The sequence below is a fragment of the Eptesicus fuscus genome, chromosome 16, assembly GCF_027574615.1.
Source record: "Eptesicus fuscus isolate TK198812 chromosome 16, DD_ASM_mEF_20220401, whole genome shotgun sequence".
Taxonomy (NCBI): Eukaryota; Metazoa; Chordata; class Mammalia; order Chiroptera; family Vespertilionidae; genus Eptesicus; species Eptesicus fuscus.
The window spans coordinates 56,343,045-56,363,757 of record NC_072488.1 but is presented as its reverse complement, the minus strand read 5'-3'; the positions used below and the strand labels follow the sequence as shown (position 1 = coordinate 56,363,757).

Below are 20,713 nucleotides of genomic sequence, written 5' to 3'. Positions count from 1 at the left end.
GCAGCTGGTGGCCCTAATAGGCTCAACTTGGGGTGGGGCTGGCCTGTGGGTTCAGGGGCACTGGGCAAGGTACCATGAAGCATGAGGATTCCCACCACTCCCCTTTTTTACCTCGTGTCATTTTTGCAAGGTTCCATACCAGGAGCACCACCCAGCAGGAAAGAAACTGAACTAATCGCCAAATCTAGAAGGATTTACGCAAACTGGGAACCAGGAGACGGGAGACTGGCCATGTGCTGAGTCAGTCAAGTGGGGGCCCGAGAACAGGAGGGTGGTCGCTTGGGCCTCCTCCTCCTCCACTCACCCTTGTGGGCTCTGTCCCCGAGTCCTGGGAGATGGGTTGCCCTAGTCACATTGCTGGAAGTAGAAGTCCATGATGGGGTGGTCCCAGCTGGCATCCCCCGGGAGCTGGGTGAGCCTGAGAGGCTGGTCCGCTTCGGGCACAGTGCAGAGGAACCAGCCCGGGAAGGCAGCCGACTCGAACCTGGAGGTGAGCCCCGTGTCCCGCCTGTAGAAGGTGAAGCCCCTGGAACCCTCGGGGCTGCAGTAGAGCTCCATAATATCCACTGGCTGCAGGCAGAGGGCACAGCAGGTGAGGGTGTGAGTGGAGCGGCCAGGAGGGCTGGGACGAGGGCTTGGGACACAGGGCAATAACAGAAGCTGGTGGGAGAGGCGCTCGGCCTTGGCCTCGGGAGCCCGGCCCCAGGGGTCCAGCATCGGCTGCTCAGTGGAGCCCACAGGACTCACCTCTAGTTTCAGAGTCGGTTCCTGCCCGGTCCCACACGACAGGCACTGGCTCCCTCCCTGGACGCCTAGGATGACTGGAGAGAGGCTGCCGTCCAGAAACCGATTGGGGACAACACTGATCTCCTCGCCTAGAGGAAGGAAGCCAGATGCAGGGCCTTGCCTGCCTTCCCTCCCACTCTTCCCCCACTCCCACCCCCCGTCGTGGACTTGGGGGAGCAGGTCTCTGTGAGGCGTGCTGTCCCCGAACCTCAGCAGCTGTCATGTGGGGAAAGGTGCTCTCCTGCCAGCTGGCCCAAAGACATCAAGGCACACAGCACATTGTACCACTTCCCACCCCCTCACCCACCTTCTTGCCCACGATCAAATCCTCAAGCCTTCACCAGCCCTCACAGGACACCTGACCTCCGCCTTTAATACCCCTCCACACTCAGCCTCTCCTCAGAGTTACTTGAACATTTTTCTACCCCTGGGAGATGCCTAAGAACAGGACAGGGTCTCAAGCCTCTGTGCCATTCCCCCCACATGCACACATGTGTGCACACAGGCACTCAGATACATGCATACATATGCGTGCACACATACAGCCTCGCAGAGGGTCTGCCTGGCCCCAGGCCCGGCGAGCCTGTCCCAGGCGGGCAGGTGAGGGCTGTTGCAGAGAGAAGGGCCTGCTGCTCGCCATGTGTGGCACAGAATGAGTAAGCACCAGGCCAGGGGTGCCACCAGCTCTCAGGGTCCTGCCACTCTGAGTGACCAGGGGTCCCCTAGAGCAGAGAGGACCCAGGGTAAAGGGTCAGAAACCCGCCCCCATGGGAATGAAGGCCCAGGGAGCCCGCCGGGTCCTCCCAGCACCGGATGTGTCCCAGGAAAAGGATGTGTGGCCTAAGTCCAGCTGTGAGGGTAGGACAAAGCATTTGTCTTAAAAAACAGCCCGCTCCCCCCCCCCCCCCGCACAGTGGCGCCAGGTGGCACTGGGCACATGTCTCGCGTTGCAGGGAGGTGTCACCCTTTTTGTCCTTGCGAGGAGCCGGGCTTCAGGGTGCCCTGGCTACTGTGTCAGGCCTGGGTCTTGCAAGGCTGTTCTAAGCACCTCCCAGCCCCTCCCCTCAGAGCAGAGCCCTAGGGAAGAAGGGTCTGTTGCCACCCACCTTTCACGACCTTCCCTGCATGCACCCCACCGGCCAGCAGCTGGTTATCCTGCAGATAAAGCACCTTCAATGCTGCATCCTTCATTCTGGAACAGCAGGACAATGACACTCAGTCAGGGAAGTGGGAGGGGAGGGGGGAGTCCAGCTTGCCGCGCGCCGGAGTTCCCCAGTCCCAGACATTGTCCTTCTCTGCCCGCTATGCCAAAGGAATGGCGCGACCTTCTTCCGGCCCCACTGGCCCCTCAGCCTCCCACAGAACCTGGGGTTCTCTCCTTCACCCTATCCAGTCTTTCCTACACCAAGCAGCCCCTGTGTGTCATGTTGGAAAGTTGGAGTCCCAGGTCCCCGTCCTGCTCCGGCACCACGGCTGCCGACTTGCAGTGGACAAACCGCTCACCCCAGGGTCCGGTCTGCCCATCACACGCGAAGACAGTGAGTTCGACATGCCCGGCTCTCCCAGATGAAAATCCCACCCTCAGTCGTCACTGAAGACATCAGGGGCTTTCCTTCTGCTCGGCCACAGACGCCCTGCCGCCGTCCGAATATCTTTCATGTAAAATGCTTTCCTTTTACTTTTCACATGGGCTTCTCTTCTGTGAGCTCAGCTGATTCCCTGGCGTCCTGTGAGGTGAAGGTGTGTCCAGCGGGGGTTCCCCAGACGCCACGTGGAATAAAGTGCACTGTGTACACCTGGCTCGGTGTCGGTTAATATGGACAAATCTCTGCCTCAAAGTTCCTCAGACGCTGCCACTCACATGGAGCCATAAAAAACATGTCCCGCACTCACTCTGTCAGGAAATCCCCTGTGTACAGCAGCTCGCAGGACTGGGCTCCACGGAACACACTTTGGGAAAAGCTGTCGAGGCTCTGAGTGCAGTGAGAGTGAGGACGAGTGTCATTCATGGCTACAATGTCCAGAGCGTGGCCTAAGGCCCTGTCGTGCACCCCAGAGGGCAGACTGCCTGACAGTCGTTTTGTTGCTGTGGTTCTTTTGTCCCAAAGGCAGCAGGGCCAGTGGGGCAGGGGCCGGGGATGCCTGGTCGCGCCGTGGGCATGACAGCAGGGCTCAGGCGGTCTCCTGACTTGATCTCAATATGGACGCAGGAGGCTGCAGCTCCACAGAGGGGGCCCCTGTCCCTCTGCCCACAGAGGAGCCCCTGAGGGGCTGCCCCGGGAGGGGCTAGAAGAATGTGTCTTAGGCAGCAGGGAGGGGGAAAGAGGGGCTTGGGGGAGGGCATTTTGCAATGGCCTGCTGCCCACCCAGCTTGGGGAGCTACAGCTCCGCTGGGCCAGGCCCATCCCTCCTGGAAAAGGCTGGACAGCAGGCACCTGCGCGGTCCCCCAGGACACGGCCAGCCCCGAGGCCCATACTCACCGGAAGCACAGGGCCCCATTCAGAACCATCCTGCCTTTCAGCGTGAGGACCGTCCTGTCGCGAAATAACTGGTATTAGGAGGAGACAGGCTGAGCTGGCAGCGGCCTCCGACCCCCAGCATGTGAGCAGCCCCCACAGATCAGGGGATCCTGGTCTGGGGTCAGGAGAGAACCCCGGTCCTGCTGGAAGGATGGAACGAGCTCCAGGGGACACCTGAGAGCACCCCCTTCTCCCAGCAGAGCCACCGGGTCTGCCTGCTCCTGCGGGGACCGGGCAGCACAGGAGGCCTGGCCTTTAATAACATGCCAGGGAGGGGCCTGAAACTGCCCCAGACAGGATGAGCAGGGTTCCCCATGCGGCTTCACACCCCCTCTCTCCCAGGGAAGGAAAGTTCTGGAGACAGTCTTCCTCCCAGCAATTCTGAACATTTCCAGGGTTTCCAGCTCCCCCTGAACACTGGGTTCCTGGACCTCAGGCCCTTCCAGACCCAAAAGTGTCAGCACAGAAGCAACTCAGGGAAAGCAGACTCACAACCCCGCTTCCTCCCTCTCTCCTACCTTCCCTGCTTCTCCCTCCCTCTCTCCCTCTCTCCTCCCTTTCTCCCTCCCTTCCCTCCTCCCCTCAATCCCCCAGGCCTGTGGAAGGTGCTGGAGGTGGGGCTCTCCTGCTTAGATGTGTAAGTCTGCATATTCATTGTAGAAAAACTTGAAAATCCAGGTCAGCAAAGAAGAAAAAAGTGTGCCTTCGCTACCAGAGCACGGCCAGAAACCCCATACGCACAGCTTTTCCTCTGCACACGGGGAGCTGCCTGCGGCCCTCACACACCTGCATCGCAGGACCTACACTCTTCAACCTGCTGCTCATGTAGCGAAACCGCAGAGCATCTTGCCATACCAAACGTAAATAATGATGTCCTCGCATTCAACAGCTGTTTAGTATTCCATTGTATAGCGCAGTGGTCGGCAACCTCATTAGTCAACAGAGCCAAATATCAACAGTACAACGATTGAAATTTCTTTTGAGAGCCAAATTTTTTAAACTTAAACTATATAGGTAGGTACATTGTTATTAACTTAATTAGGGTACTCCTAAGCTGGCCTTTGTTAAAAACTCAAGGGGCCAAAGAGCCGCATGTGGCTCGCGAGCCGCAGTTTGCCGACCACTGGTATAGAGGCAGCATCACATACTTATAGTAATCAATCATCATTAGTCCTTTGCATTGTGCTTATCATTTGCTATTGGAAATCGAGTTGTGACAAACATATTTGTATCAGCTTCTTGGCTCGTTTGTCTGAGGATTTCCTTAGGAAATAAAATCAATTTCATGCTCTCTGTGATTGATCTTTCTTCAGTCCCTAACTGGTAAAATAATATGTGGCTGTGTAATGATTCAGGCAGTGTTCATTCATTCATATACTCTCTGTGATCGATCTGAATGAAAGGTAAGGGTCCAAGCCTAATAATAAACAGTCTAATTATGTCTTGAGTGCCAGTGATAATCATTGACTGTTAAGGCATAAATTTTTTTAATTGTGTTCAGGCTTATGGGCTAAATGATCCTTAAAGTGTTCAAGGATAAATAAAACATGAAGTTGTTCAAAAGTTAGAAAATAATCTTCTATCATTCATATAATGCCCCTAATGTGATAAACCCCTTTCAGAAAAATAAAAGGTGTAGAGGTTACCTTATTACAAAATTATTAAACTGACCAAACAAAAATGACACTGAAATAGTGCAAAAAGTAATAAAACCAGAAAGAAATGCCGAAGGCGTTGGTCTATAGGCAAAATGACTTTAAGCAAACGGGCTTTTGTTTGCAAAGTGACTATACAGAAGTGGATATTATTTCACCTAAAAAGGTAAAATGCCATCTCCCCAGGCTGCCTGCTCTGAGCCCCTGGCCCCAGTGAATTGCACCGTGTGCCCAGGACACACCATGGCTTCACTCTTTCCTCCTTCTGCCTAGAAATGAATGACGCCAGTGTTGGCCTTGTCTGGCCTGTGGGGTGGGCGGGGGGGGGGGGGGGGAAGGTAGGGGGAAGCGCTCTGCAGGTCTCTGCCCACGCTGTCTATGCTGCAACGTGATTCCATTGAGACAAATACAACGAATGGATGAGCTAAGAAGGTGGAAGTGAGGAAAATAAAACAAACCCCCTGTTAAGAAAAGTTCTCCAAACCTGGAAAAAAGACAAAATGATGGCTGCACGTGCCTTTGGTGTCGTATTGGGGCGTGGTCAGGCAGCCCTAGCAGAAGTGACTCAGTTCTCTAGGAAACACACACCTTTGTTTGACTTACTACTTTGGATTAGAGACCAGATTCTGTGACATTAGATTTGAACCAAAAGAAAATTGATCATTTGCAAATTATTGTTGTCTGATAGAAAAGATAGCCCCAAAGGGTGCAGTTTTACTGCCTTGCAATTTAAGCAGGTTGTGTGTGTTTTTAACCCAAGTTAGCCAAACTATTCTCTCCCTCTGTTCCTGACTTACCTTTTAAAAACAACAACAACAACAAACAACGCTTTTTATTGATTTCAGAGAGAAAGGGAGAGGGAGAGGAGAGAGAGAAACATCAATGATGAGAGAGAATCATTGATTGACCGCCTCGTACACACCCCACCCTGAGGATCAAGCCTGCAACCTGGGCACATGCCCTGGCTGGGAATCGAGCCATGACCTCCAGGTTCATAGGTTAACACTCAACCACTGAGCCACGCTGGCCAGGCCTGACTTATCTTTTAAATCGGCTTTATCACCCTTCATCTATTAATCATGATAAATCTTTGACACGTGCTCGCTATGTGCTTGTATGGGCATCATGTTTTAGACTTTGAGAAAATTAAACTGGCACTACCTAAGACAATGTTATTTTGCCTCAAATTCCCACACCCTGTGTGGTGGCTTTAAAATGTGTCCACGCATTCTGGGATACTCTGCCTTCAAGAGGTGGAGCTTGGGTCCCTTCCCCTGAGCATAGGGAACTTGGCGACTTGCTTCTGAAGAGCATGATGTGATAGAGCCCAGATCATAAAGGCACGGCAGCCTCCTGCTTACTTTTCTGGGATCACAGAATCAGGCTCTTGTTAGCTCTTGGCCTCATCCTCTCACCACCTGTGCGGGACCCCCAGACCACGAAGGCCTTTTGCTCCCACCTCAAGGTTGTTGCACTGGCTGTTTCCTCTGCCTGGAGAGCTCTTCTCTAAGATACACACGGGGCTCACCTCTTTCCCTCCTTAAAGTCCTGGCTGAAATGTCACCTTCTCAGTGAGACCGACTCGCCTTCCCGTGCCTCTCCTCCTGTTCCCACATCCCTCACTGTGATCCGCTTCTCTCTAGACCTCACTATTCGCATATTGTATAACTCAGCTGTGTATCGTGTGCACTTGTGATAAATATTATTCACCAGCTCCCTGCCTGGCTGTGCTGGAAGATAAGCTCACGGATGGGGGGCTTGTGGGGGGGGTGAAGGTTAAGTCTGTTTTGTTCAAGCGTGGAAGGTATACCTGGTGTGCAGTCTGTCTTCAATAAATAATGTTGCATGGAACTGAATGAACACTATCACATTGACAAGGCCAGAGAACTGTCAACATCTTGTTCACAATTATGATTTTATTTCTCAGACAGCTTTGATGCTTTTGGGTCCTCACCCTCTTAATGTAGAATTAAGACTGTGGGTGGACACACTGTGGCGTGTAGGCTAAGACGGGCCCACTGTTTTATAAATGAAGTTTCATTGGAACACAGCTAGCACAGCTGAGCTCATTTGCTTACATAGTCTATGGCTGCATCGGTGCGACAACAGCAGGGTTGATGTTTGTGACAGAAACTGCATCATTGGCAAAGCCTAAGATAGTAAGTACACCGCCCTTTAAAGAAAAAGTTTGCTGAATGCTGGTCAAGACTATCGTGGTTCAAGTCCTAAATTTGTCACTTATTAGCATGTGTCTTTGGTCAACTTATTTAGCCTCTCTGTGTTTCGCAATTGTCTGTAAAATGGGGACAAAATAGTACTTCCTCAGGGGTTGTTGTTAAGATTAAGTGAGTTGCCCTGGCCGGTTTGGCTCAGTGGTTGGAGCCTTGGCCCGAGTACTAAAGGGTCAATTCTGGTCAAGGGCACATGCCTGGGTTGCAGGCTCAATCTCCAGCCCTGGTCGGGGCATGTGTGGGAGGCAACCAGTTGATGTGTCTCTCTCACATCGATCTTTCTCTCGCTCTAACTTTCCCCCTCCCTTCTACTTTCTCAAAAAAAAAAAAAAAAAAAAAATCAAGGGAAAAAATATCCTCGGGTGATGATTAACAACAAAAAAAAAGATTAAGTGAGTCATGTGAAGTGTTTAGAACAGTGCCTGGCACATAGTAGGGGTTTAAATGTCAGCTTTATCATCATTGTTGTCACCATCAGCTGTGGGGCCTTGGGAAACTTGCTTCATCTCTCTGATCTGATGATTTCTTTTGCCTTGTTTTTGTTTCTCCCTAAAGAGGACAGTACTGTCCCACTCACTGCCAGGATGAGTCAGAGGCGGTAAAAGGCAGGGTCAGCACTTAGCACAAACCCACAGACACCTGCTCCCTGCACCCCATGTGTCGCCTCCTCCTGCACTCCTCCCAGGTGTGTCAAGATGACACTGAGAACGTGGCAGAGACCAGGTTCACATTGACCTAAATCTGAGGCTGGTTCAAGACCAAACAATTGCTAACACGTCTCACCTGCCCCAGAGGGGGAGGAGGCCGGCTCGGCTGGCTGCCCGACTGCGGCATATGCGGTGGGGCTTTCAGATTACTCACAGGGAAGGCTAACGTGTGCACACACTCGCTGTCAGGCATTCGCTCAAAAGTGGTGCCGACACTGTGCCACAATGTGCGAGGTACACGCTATTCTCGTCCCATTTCACTGGTGAGACAAAATGAGACTTGGAGAGGGTAAGTCACCCAAGGTACGGATGAGTAACAGATGGAGCTGGTGTTGGTGCCCTGGTGGTTAAATTCCACACTGACTCACCCTACTCCCCAAGGCGAACAAATACACCATGGCAAGCTTAGAGATTCAAGCAGCAGAGGGTGAGGGCAGACCGGCCGATCTCCCTGCCCGGCGTCTGTGTGCAGGAAGGACCAATGGCTCCCTGAGAAGGACAGGCTTCAGGAAAGACCATGGAAACCAGCAGAGTTGGACCAGAGACACAGTCTCCACCAAGACAGAGTGGCCGCCTCAGGGCACAGAGAATTATCTGCTCCTTTCGGAGACTTTGTTAGTGGGCATGGGAGAGATGGCGGTGATGCAAGGACACATGGCCTCCAGGGAGCAGTCAGCGGACAGGGACTTCCCCCTCCCCAGTCCTAGCCCCAGACACAGCCTAGGGTCACTGTGGGGAGCGACAGAGGAGAGGTGCCACTTCGCTCACAGCACAGTTGAGAAACACGGGATCCTTGTGAAATTACAGGGAGGCTGTAGGTCAGGGTGCTGCAGCTGAGGGCTGAGCCCAGATGTGTTTGCTTAGTACCATGGCATCTTCCTGGGTGGGGGCTGGGAAGGGCTGCTCTATAAGCTGGGATGGGGAGATCTGTGGGTAACCCACAAGGCAGGGTGAGGCTCCATGTGTCACACCCACAGGCAGTTGCTGCCAACTGAGTCATTGAGGGCAGGGCCAGAGCCACCCACCACCTCTTCACCTCAGACCCCAGTGAGAGACCCTCCAGGGCAGGCCCAGGGGTTCCCTCGGCTGCTCCTCATAGGCCTCCAGAGCCCAAGGTCTCACCTCTCAGAGTTATGAGGTTTGGCTATTGCTGGACCTCAAGGGAGGACTTGAGCAGGTTCTGGAGCTGGGCATGACGTTGGAAACAAGCCTAACGTGGAAGGTCAGCAAGCTGGTCAGACTGCGCTATCCCTGCCTGTCCACCAGAGTGCAGGTTCTGCATACATGGCTGTGACCCACCAGAGAGGGCGCTCTCAGCCAGCCTCGATGGGACAGGCCACACTGCATGCATGTCTTCCAAACAGCTACCAGGTCTTTCCTCCTGTTTCCTGTCTCTCTCCACAAAGGAGCAGTGAGTCCCCGACAGCAGCACCACACAGGCAAGGAGAGCTGCACAGGCTCCCCCAGGGGAGGCCCAGCCCTCCTTCCTCTGTGGGCGATGCTGGCACCGAGAGGTGGGATCATCCTCTTTCATGAGCTCCTCCAGATCAGGGACTGTTCATTCTTTTTTAATTAATATTGTGTGTGTGTGTGTGTGTGTGTGTGTGTGTGTGTGTGTGTGTTTGATAACAATTATCACATAGGTGTTTTTACATACGTCTTTTCTAATTTATTATTATTACTAGAGGCCCAGTGCATGAAATCATGTGTGGGTACAGTCCCTAGGCCTAGCCTGTGACCAGAGCCATCTTCCCCAGCTGCTGGCAGCCAGCCCCGCCCCCTGCCACCACCCACCCCAGTTCCCCATTGGCCATCCAGCGATGGGAGCCTGGTGGCTGGGGGAGGACCGAGAGGTCGGCTGTTCCTGCCCACTCGCCAACTCCATCCCAGCCACCTGTCGCCCTCTGTGTGTGGGGCGACCAGTGGGGGGGAGGCCTTGGCCTGGTGCCACCGGCATCCCCCGCCACCCATCCCGTGTCCCCATTCACCATCTGCGATCGGAGCCTGCTGGCAGGGAAAGGAACCAAGAGGTGGTCAGTGCACCTCATAGTGACTGATCAAGCAGTTGTTCTGGTCGTTCTGCCGTTATGGTCACTGGGCTTTTATTGTATACTGGTAGGATATTTGTAGTAAAATAAACATATTATTTGCTGTCTTAACCGTAGAGTTCAGCAGTATTAAGTACATTCACACTGTTGTGCAACCATCACCACCATCCATCTCCAGAAGCTTTTATCTTGCGAAACTGAACCTCTGAGCCCATTAAACAATAACTCCTCATCACCCTTCCCCAGTCCCTGGCACCCACCATTCCACCTCTGTCTCTGGATTTGACTACTCTAAGTACCTCATATAAGGGGAATAATTCAGCCTTGGGTGTACATGTAACTTGCTTTTTTCACTTAACAAAATATCCTCACCCATGTGGTAGCATGTATGGGAATTTCCTTCCTTTTTAAGGCTGAATAGTATTCCATTGTATGGATAGACCACACCTTATTTTTCCCTTTTTTATTGATTTATTTTCTTTGTTTTATTTTATTTTTTTTAATTTTCCTTTTATTTATTGATAGATACTTTAGTTGCCTCTACCTTTTGGTTGTTGCGAGTCATGCTGATGTAAGCATGGGTGTTCTAATATCTGTTTGAGTCCCTGCTTTCAATATTTTGGGGTATATATACCCAGAATTGGGATTGCCAGATTATATAGTAATTCTATTTTTAATATTTTTAAGAACCATTACACTGCTTTCCACAGTGACTGTATTTTACAATCCCACCAACCATGCACAAGGGCCCCATTTTCTCCACATTCTCACCAACGCTTATTTTTTTGTTTTGTTTTGTGGTTTTTAATACCCATCCTGACAAGTTGAGATGGTGTCTCATTGTGGTTCCGATTTGCATTTCCCTAATGACTAGTGTGTTAAGCACTGATTCAAGTTTTTATTGGCCATTGTATATCTTCTTTGTTGAAATTCAAAGGACTATTCAAGTCCTTTGCCGGTTTTTTAATATGGTTGTTTTATTGTTAAGTTATAGGAATTCTTTGTATATTCTGGATATTAACCTCTTAACAGATATAAAAAAAGACTCCCAATCAGTGGAAATCTTTTCATTCTTTTATTTAAAGGACATTTAATAGTGTCTTTTGATGTACAGAATTTTTTATTTTGATGTAGTCTCATCTATCTATTTTCTCTTTTATTGTCCTTTGGTGTCATAGCCAAGAAATCATTGCCAAATCCCATGACACAAAGCTCTTCCCCTATGTCTTTTTCTAAAAGTCTTATTGGGTAGCTCTTACATTCTGGTCTTTGATCCATGTGGAGTTAATTTTTGTAAATGGTGTTAGGTAAGGGTCCAACTTTATTCTTTTGCATGTTGATAGCCAACTTTCCCAATACTATTTGTTGAAAAGATTGTCCTTTTCCTATTGAATGGCCTTGATACTCTGGTGAAAATCATTTGACCATATGTGTGCATTTATTTCTGGGCTCTGTATTCTATTCCACTGGTCTATATGTCTGTCTATATATGACAGTATGGCAGCATTTTGGTTACTACATTTTGTGGTAAGCTTTGAAATGTTATTGATTTCTAGTTAATTCACTTATGGCCTGAGCATACACTTTCTGTAATCTCCATTCTGTTGAGATTTATTGAGATTAGTTTTACCGCCCAGAATATGACCTACTTTGGTGAATATTCTGTGTCCACTGAAAAACAAAGTGTATTCAGCTGTTTGAGGGAAGACTGTTCTATAAATGTCAATTAGGTCAAGTTGGTTGACAGTGTTTTTCAGGTCTTTTATATGTGATTTTCTGTCTACTTGTTCTAGCAATTATGAAGAAAGGAGTGTTGAATTCTCCAACTATCATTGGAGATAAGTCTCTTTTTCCTTTCAATCCCATTAATTTTTGCTGCATTCTGAAAACCTGCTATTAGGTGCACACACATTTGAGATTATTATGTCTTTTTGGAAAACTGACCTCTCTGTTCACACACATACACACACACACACACACACACACACACACACACACACACATTTGTTTGCAATGCTACCATCCTGTAGCTTTGTACAACCTCCATGCAATCTTAATACAGAAATATTCCATCATACAAGGCCCCCTTTATAGCCAAATCTAGCATCCACCCAACCCCTAATCCCTACCAATATGCCCCAGTTTGCTGGGAACAGTTTAGTCTTACTCCTGTTATCTCAGCATAAGAACTAAGAGTGTGTCTTCACATGTGCTTTGAAAAGTGTGCCACTTTGAATAATAAATTTAATCCATTTTCTTTTATTGGGAGTATTAACATATTAGGGCTTATCCTATCATTTTATTTTAGGTTTTCTGCCTCCCATAATTTTGGTTTTGTTATATTCACACTTTTTGTTTAATTGATTTATTCTTTTTTTTTGTTTCACTTAATTTTCTGATAATGTGTCAGAGGCATACCATTCTATTTTTATTATTTAATGGTTTACTTAAATTTTTATATATGTATTCAAATTTATTTTTTAAGTTTATGTTTATTATACAGCATGTTAGGTCTGTAAGTGATAACTCGGGACCAATTTTATGTGCTTTAAATAAATTGGACCAGAAGGGTATGAAGGTCAGTTAGCATTATCACCTGCATCCTAACTTCGATCTGGTATTTCTGGTAATGACTTCATCTGCATGTGAATGATCTCTGCAGCTACACAGTAAAATCCTGAGAAGACCAGTTCATCAGGCACACTGGGAGCCTGGCTGTACCGCGTCACACAGAGGCTAACCAGGGACTCCTTCTATGCATGCAACTTGGCTTCTGTATCCACTTCCAGAAAGATGGGGTAACAAGAATCAAAGTTAACTTCCCACCTGAATCTACTCAAAGAAGAAAAAGGAGGAGGAGGAGGAGGAGGAGATAAAACCTGAGAAACAATAGTCTGAAAGCACTGAGCATCAGCCAGGAAAGGACAGTGCTCCTATTAATTACCCAGCTTTGGAGGAGAAATCCCAGCATTCTCTCCAAGTAGAGGAGATGGAGCTGAGAGTCAACAGATAAACGTAGTTAGGGATCACAGACAGAGTGCAGAGAGGGAGCATCTTCATGGAAGAGAACCCAGGAGGTCTACGGAGGGTCCCCATTGCAAAAATCGCCAGAGTCCTGAGCAGTACATGCAGGTGAGGGACCTAATCAAAGCTGCAGGTAAAAACCCTCTAGAGGATTAGATGGAGCAATACCTGTTCCCACCAAGCAGACTGTAAAGCCTCACAATTCACAAGGCACTGGGTCTGGTACCCAGAAAGATAGGCAGGGCAGGCCATCAGCCCAGGCGCAGCCCTAGGTTTTGTGGCCCAGATGGAGCCTCCTGGGATTGAATCACCACAGCTGGGCCTCCCACATCATCCACCTCTCTCTAAACCAGGGCAGGAATGGCTCCTGGGTTCTCGGCTTTGAGAAGTCAGGATGAGGCACTCAGGGCAGAGTCAGGAGCTTACTCATTCTCTGGCTCAGGGCCTCTGCAGGACTGAGAGTGACCTGTCTGGGCACCGATAGAAATGTACTCCTCTGGAGGCAGGAGATGTTGTTGAGCTACCACTCGTCATTTGTCACCAGGAAGGCCAGGGATAGGGGCAGAACTTCCAACCTGGCCATGGAGAACGTGCTTGGAGCCTGCAAGTGCATTCACAGATGTTTGGTAAAAGGAAAGAGGAAAGATGTCATGGTTTGTGACTTGGATAAACCTTCCCAATTTTCTATGTTTATCTCCTTAAAGGGGACTCGGTTCCCTCCCCAGTGTGTGTGGGGGGTGGGGGGTGGAGGCGTGGGGGAACATGTTGCAGATGAGAAAACAAGGGCCCAGAATCAGACTATTTTAGTTCATTTTCATCAGAGTGATATTTGCATGTTGTTTTAAAATCAGATAGAATTAAAAAATGCAAAACTACAAATAATAGAGCCCGGCCACACCTTCCCTGAGTTCCCATGCCCCCGAGGCCATGCTTGTCCTTCTTTAGCCCAATCCTCAGGTCCGTTGAGGAAAGGAACCCCAGGCACCTCCCAGCAAAGTCCCTCTCCTGTGGCCCTGGGTTTTTCTTCTTCCTGGCTATTTGCCTTTCTAACCCAAAGAAAGGGAAGAGCAATCAAATCTTCTAGGTATAAATATCAAAACATTTTTTCCCCTCTTCTGCAGTCACGACTTGAGCTTCTGCTGCATATACTCGCCTTTTCCACTGGGTATCTATCTGGTTCCTGAACAATGTCCCAGTCCAAGTGGCACAACTTTGTTGTCATTTTTCTCAGAATGTGGGGTGGGGGGTTGAGGGATGCTGTTTTGGCTCTGAGGAAGGTGTCCCCTTCTTGATACCAGGCCAGATGTTGGGGACAAAACTCGAGGAGAGAGGAGAAACTTAGGCGCTGGGGTGAGGATCCGCACTCTCTGGGGCATGCTGGTCTCTCTGATTTTAGAAGGTGGGTGTGTAGCTGTTGAGAGAATGTGACCACCAGTGTTACTTGTCTCTCCTGTCACCAAGCACCACAGAGGGACCTGCGTTGTGCCCAAACTCTTTCCAGATTGAATGTCTCATCACTTGACCCACTGATCCCTTGGAACAAAACCCCATGGTCCAAGCCTTCTTCCCACCTCAGGCTTCTCCATGTGGAGTCACCAGAACCTCTGGGGTTCTCTCCCACCCACCCTGAGCATATCAGAGCTCTGAGTGGGGTGGGAATCTCCATTTGCTGCTTCCCAGGATGGCACCCACACTCCATTTAATCTCTGCTGGTGGAGGGAATGCTGGAGTCTCTATCTTCATAAACCTCCAGGACACCCCACACTTTCCAGGCACTGGCGATGAGGAAAGCTGTAGGCCAGGCTTCCGCCCTGGAGAACATGCCTCTCTCTTCTGGATTCCTAGCTTAGGGCTCTGAGTCCTCCTTCAAGGGCCAGGAGGCCCGCAGCGGTGGCCTGTGCTGGGCCCCGAGAAGCCAGGACCAGCAGGTGGAACACCTTCACCAGACACCTTCATACAGCCCTCGGATCACCCCCTCTCCCCTTCTTACCCCCCTCCCCTGGCCCCAGGCAGCTGCCAGGACCAGACAGCACAGGGCCCAGGACCTGACTCAGGACAGTCCAACAAAACCTCCCTGTCATTTCCTACCTTTGTGCTTCCTGTTGGGGGTTTCTTCCTTGAGTAGCTCTAAGGAGTCTGACCTGTGCTGCACTGTCACTGCCCACCCAAAGCCCCACCAGGAAGCCACTTTCCAGAAAGAGGAGCTTCCAAGTGTTTTTGTGGCTAAATGCTCAGAAGCCAAACCTGAGACGGTCCGAGTACAGGGGGCCATGTCCACGGGAGCTGGAGACGCTGATCCACACCAGGGTCTGGGCCTCTGAGCCCAAGCTCTGCTGTGCCTTTGACCTGTGCCACCATCAAAGGGATGGATGCTTCTCACTGGGCAGCAGGTTGCTGGGACTGTATGTGCTCCTCACAGCAGGGCTGGAGACAGAGAAGACGGGCATCGAAGAAATTTGGCTCTGAAGTGGCCTTGGGCCCTCTGGGAGGAGACAGGCCCAGAGACACTGAGCTCTGAGAGAGGACAATGTCATCCCCTGACTTGTCTCTTGCTGTCCTGAGTATGACAGGGAGGGCATGCTCATCCAGGGCAGGGACACGGCAAGTTCTCAGCAAGTGGACCCACTCACATTCTGTGATGCTCACCTCCCAGCCCATCACGGAATAATCCCTTCGGCCCTGTGGTTGAGTCAGAGGAGCTGGTGATTGGAAAGGCCTCGGGGTCCTCCCGTGGTCTCACAGGCTGAGAGAGCCCATGACTGCTGGTGGGTCTGCTTTCCATGTGTGTGCTCTCCCAGGCTTCATAGGTCTTCCTGAGCTTCATGTTCCACTCTGGAATAAGAGGAGAAGCTCCACTGAGAGACATCGTGGGCAGTGAGAGAGTAAACCCTCCCAGCCATTCACCGGCTAGATGGCAAGACACAGACACAGCCAGCAGCCCATGAACAGGAAGCAAGGCTTCTCCCAAGGACGGGCCACAAGTGCCATTACATCTCCCTTCTTTGAGTGACTGCTGCTTTCTCAGTTTCTAAGAGACTTGGTTCTTTAAAATCATCGACTCTCCAAAATGTGGTGTTTGAATTATATCAGTTTGAATTGTGAGTCCCATGAACACGTAAGAGCAGCCTCGATGCCACCCTGAGCACAGGTCCAGGCAACGGTCTGGACACAGCCTTCTATGTCTGCCTCGCTTTGTGCCTTCAGAGAACACAGACCTGGGTCCTTTCACACTCTGACCTGATACAACCCTTTCCCACACATCCCCTCTGCTTTGGGCCCACTGAAACACTGCTTTAAATTGTGCCTAAACATTACCATTGCCCCAGTTCTGACAATAACTTTCTCTTCCTTTGTCTGGTGAGACAGCCACAGCTCCTGGGAGACAGTCCCCCTCATGGCAACCTGATGCTGCCAACCTGCAGAGCTATTCCTGGTGGTTTAGGCTGAGGGGCAGGGACAGGTGAGAATCAGTCATGGGACCTTAACAGTTGACTCTGGCAGCAGATCCAAGCATACGTCGTGATATTCCAGATGAGTGGCCAGTGTTCGTGTGGCTGCCCGGCTTATGTCCAGCCTCTCCCTTCACCAGTGTTATTGTGCTGCTGTGCTCCATTGTCCTTTCAGGTGTCCTTTCAGGCTGTCCCCAATGCAAGGTCTCTCTGGAGTGGGACCCTGGCAGTAAGTTGAGAATAGTTTTTTTATTCTTGCCAGGTTAGTTGTTTAAGAGGAGAAGTAATAAATACATTGTCTTTCCCACTTGTGTTATGAACCAATTGAGGATTAAGACAAACTCTTGGGTAAGGGGGATCAAAAGGGGACATCTGCAATACTTTCAATGATAAAGATAAATTACTTTTTAAAAGATAAAGTCTAATATGTATTGGTGAATGATAAGTTTGTCATTGATAAAGCTGACATTGGAGAGTGTGGATTCCTTTCTGCAAACCAATGAAGCACAGAGTAAGACCATGAGACTCACTCACACCCAGTGACTGGCAGCAGGACTGTCGCGCCCTCCTCATGTGAGGATGAGCCTTGAGAACCTAGATCGAAGAGGAGCAGAGCAGAATGCACACTTTCTTCCATTCATTTGGCTCCCGGCAGAAGGCAGGTAAGAAGTGGCTGGGCCACACCACCCCAGGTTCTAATAACTAGGATGAGCACATAATGTATCACAGAGTGTGGCACCTGTGAGAGCAGGAGGATGATAGGTGTGCACCAGGGCATGTGGTTTTCCTTGCACTGGGTAGATGGGTGAGGGCAGAGAAGAAGGCCAGGTGTGTAACAGAAGGGGACATCAAGAGTGGGGAAGCACTCTTCTCCCTCTGGCAGTTTCCATCAGAGGAGAACGGACATTAAAGAGGGCCACAAGACCCCTGGCCAGTGTTGCTAAGTGATTAGAGCATCGGCCCACATACCAAAGACTGGTAGGTTTGATTCCCGATCAAGAACATGTCCCTGGGTTGCATCCCTGCCCCTGGTCTGAGGAATGTTGGAGGCAACCAAACAAAATGTCTCTCTCATGTCAATGTTTCTCTCTCTCACCCCCTCTTCTTTGCCCACTCCTTCCACTCTCTCTTAAAAAAAAAAAAATCAATGGAAAAAATATCATCAGGTGAGGATTAACAACAAGGTAAAAAGAGGGCCAAAGAGCTGCCTTCACAAGCTGAAGGACTTTGTGGACACTGGCACTCCCTTCTCTGTGACATCAAGGCTTAGGAACAGGAAGGTAGGTTTTATTCCTAAGGAGGCTAGTCCTGCTAAGGAGGGTTGGCTGCCTAGGGAGGAGGTCAGATCCTCATTCATTCACTCACTGACCAATTTATTAATGAATAATTTATTTATTCAACATGTATTTATTAAACACAGACACTGTGTTAGGGGCTGGGATATAACGATGAACAAGACAACTGCTACTTCCTGGCAATCAGGAACTTTATAATGAAAGGAGGAAGTAAAGAAATATAAAGACAAATAAATGAAGTCATTACAAGTTATGTGAAGGAAACAATAAAAAACTGGAGATAGAAATTTCAGGAGGTAGAGGAAGCAGCTTACTTCAGATATGGTGGTTAGAAAAGGCCTCTTGAGGGGGCGACATATGAAGAAGTAACTTGAAGAAGCCAGAAAGGCAAATAATAAAAAGAAACCAATATAGGTAACAAGGATATATAAGAGCATGGCAGATGCAAAGGTCCTGGGGCTATAAGGAGCTTGGCACGTTCAAAAATGAATGGAGATGGATTAGCATGACTGAAGATAGCAATAGAGGGAAAAAGTAAGCTGCAAAAGGGGTTGGAGGCAGAGATAAGGGATTTGCATTTCCTTCTCAGTGCAAGTGGAAGCATTGGAGGAGTCTAAATACTGGAATGATACAGTTAAATTTCCACTTACAGAGATAATCCTGGCTAATTCATGAAGAATAGATTTAACAGATAGATGGAGGAGTGGGTGGAGACAGCCAACCAGGATTCTAATTTACAGACTGGTGAGTGATGGCAGTTGCTCTATATGCAGTGGTGGGTGGCAGGAACATTGGAGAGAGATGGGTGGAGTTGAGGTGTATTTTGAAGATAAACCTCTTTAGGGAAAAGACGATAGACTTGATGGGTTGGATGTAGGGCTTCAGGGAAAGGAGGAATCAAAGATGAGTCTTAGGTTTCTGTCTTGAGTAACTGGGTGTGGGAGTGGGCATGTTGGACAATTATTGAGGGTACTACTTAGGACATATTCAATTTGCATGCTCTGGGACAACATAAATTGGTATTCCAAAAAGAGCCTTGGGCTAGATCAAACTGTCCCATCCATCAGGACAGTTTTCCATTCATGAGAACCAGTAATGTCATCCAGGGAGAAGCATAGAGGAGAGATGAGGCCTGAGGAACTTCAACTTTTGAAGTCACAGGAGGAGGAACTGGAGAAGAGGAATGAGAGGGAAAAACCACTGGGGTTGGGGAATGCTCTGTGGCCATCACCCCTAGATGTTAGTGTAAGAATGAGGCAGAGCAGCAAGCTGTGTCCAACACTGATTAAGATGAGGACAGCAGAATGTCCATGGTATTTGGCAACAGAGATGTCATTGGTGATGTTCAAAAAATGTTTTGGTGGAGAAGTTAGAAGCCAAGACTAGAATGTGCTGAGCAGTCAATGGCATACTAGTACTCAGAGGCATACAAGTTACAGTAATAACAAGATATTCTTTATACACTGGATGAACAATGGTTTTTAATTTAAAAGTAGGTTTTGGTCAGGGAAGGAAGGATAAACACATCGTTGGGAGTATAAGTTGGAAAAGCCACATCAAAAGGCAGATTGCCAGTATCTGTTGAAAATAAAAGAAGCACTTATAATATTTTTTTGAGAAACTGTTATATAAGAGGCAATAGTTGGCACTTGAGGGGAGTAAATAGGCATAAAAGACACAATCTCTGTTCTCTATGTACCTAGAATTTGGTTGAGAGAAGAGAGCAAAGGGGCCAAGACAAGAAGAAAAATTTGAGCACAAAGTCTAGCAAAAGAAATGTCACATGAGAAGGCAAAATGTTATGGACCTTAAAGGAGACCAGATACTGCATTTGGTTGGGGAGATCAGGAGAGGTCGGTCAACACTTCAGACATGAAGGATGTTAGAGACATGGGCAGTGAGATACACAGGAATGAACGTGTCTGAGATGTTTGCATGAGAGGAGGTGTTGAGGAAGGAAAGCCGATGTGCTGGAAGTAACTAGTAGAGGAAAGAAGCTCACTCTGAATCTGTCTCAGCTTCAGTTTACACCAGAAAGCAGAGCCTGAGATAAGGCTTGCATGAAGGGTGATGAGAAGCGAACAGGAGTAGGGGCTGGGAAAATGGGAAGCAGGAATGCTAGGGCAGCCAACACGAGGATGTGTTCTTGGGCTCAGCACTGCCATGGGCGGCTATGACCAAGTCCTGCTGGGACCCTCTGAGGACCATGTAGATATAATGCATCTCAGAATTGTCCACCAAGTGATGGGAGAGGTAGCATTCCCACCCCCTCCCATCCCTCAGTGGTGAAGGTTTCCTCTGGAGAAGCTCCCTCTAACTTCCAGGTGAGTGCATGCATGAGTACCGAGAAGGTCCCTTGCAAGTGTCCTCCCCCAGGTGTCCCAGAGCAGGCTGGTGCAGCAGAGATGACTTCTCAAAGCACAGCAGTGACTGAAGAAAAGGCAGGGTGTAAGGTGGGGTTCAAAGGTTATCACCAACAATCCTGGGCAGTGAAGCAACAGGAAGTAATGCCAGAAGGACAGGTCTTGGAACAGATTATGCCTGGCTGAGAAATGCAAACTTAGTTAGCAATCGGTACCCATTGCAAAACCTGATGATCCCACTTATCATGTGCAAAGAAGGGCAGGGTCTCCTGAGAGGAGAGCCCATTGCACTCACATTCATGTCCAGGATATTATAGTAAATTGCAGCTTATATGTGATTGGTGATGTAAATTTGTAGATTTCATTACAGGCTTTAACTAAAGTCACCCTCACAAAATGGACAATGGGTTTAAAAACATCCCAATAAAGAAACTGTTGATTGAAGTTTCTACTAAAATTCCAAAAAATAACAAGAAAATGTCATAGCTGACCTACTTCCAGCCACTTTAGAAAGTGAAAACAAGGAGTTTCGAGAAGTTGCCTGAAAAATAATTCAAACTGATATAAGTGATTCTTTGAAACATGAATTGATTTGCATTCATATTGTTAATTTGCATTCATATGTTAACAATTCA

At 48.9% G+C, this 20,713-nt stretch overlaps 1 protein-coding gene across 1 annotated transcript; it reads right to left on the bottom strand.

Annotated features, from left to right (window-relative positions):
* Positions 1–345: 345 nt before the first annotated feature.
* IL36RN (interleukin 36 receptor antagonist) lies at positions 346–3,296 on the bottom strand. The gene is made up of 4 exons (XM_008160252.3): positions 3,268–3,296; positions 1,893–1,978; positions 748–875; positions 346–570 (listed from the first exon to the last, which is right to left on the bottom strand). Exons 1-4 carry the CDS (start codon positions 3,294–3,296, stop codon positions 346–348), a joined length of 468 nt encoding a protein of 155 aa, XP_008158474.1.
* Between the last annotated feature and the right edge of the window lie 17,417 nt (positions 3,297–20,713).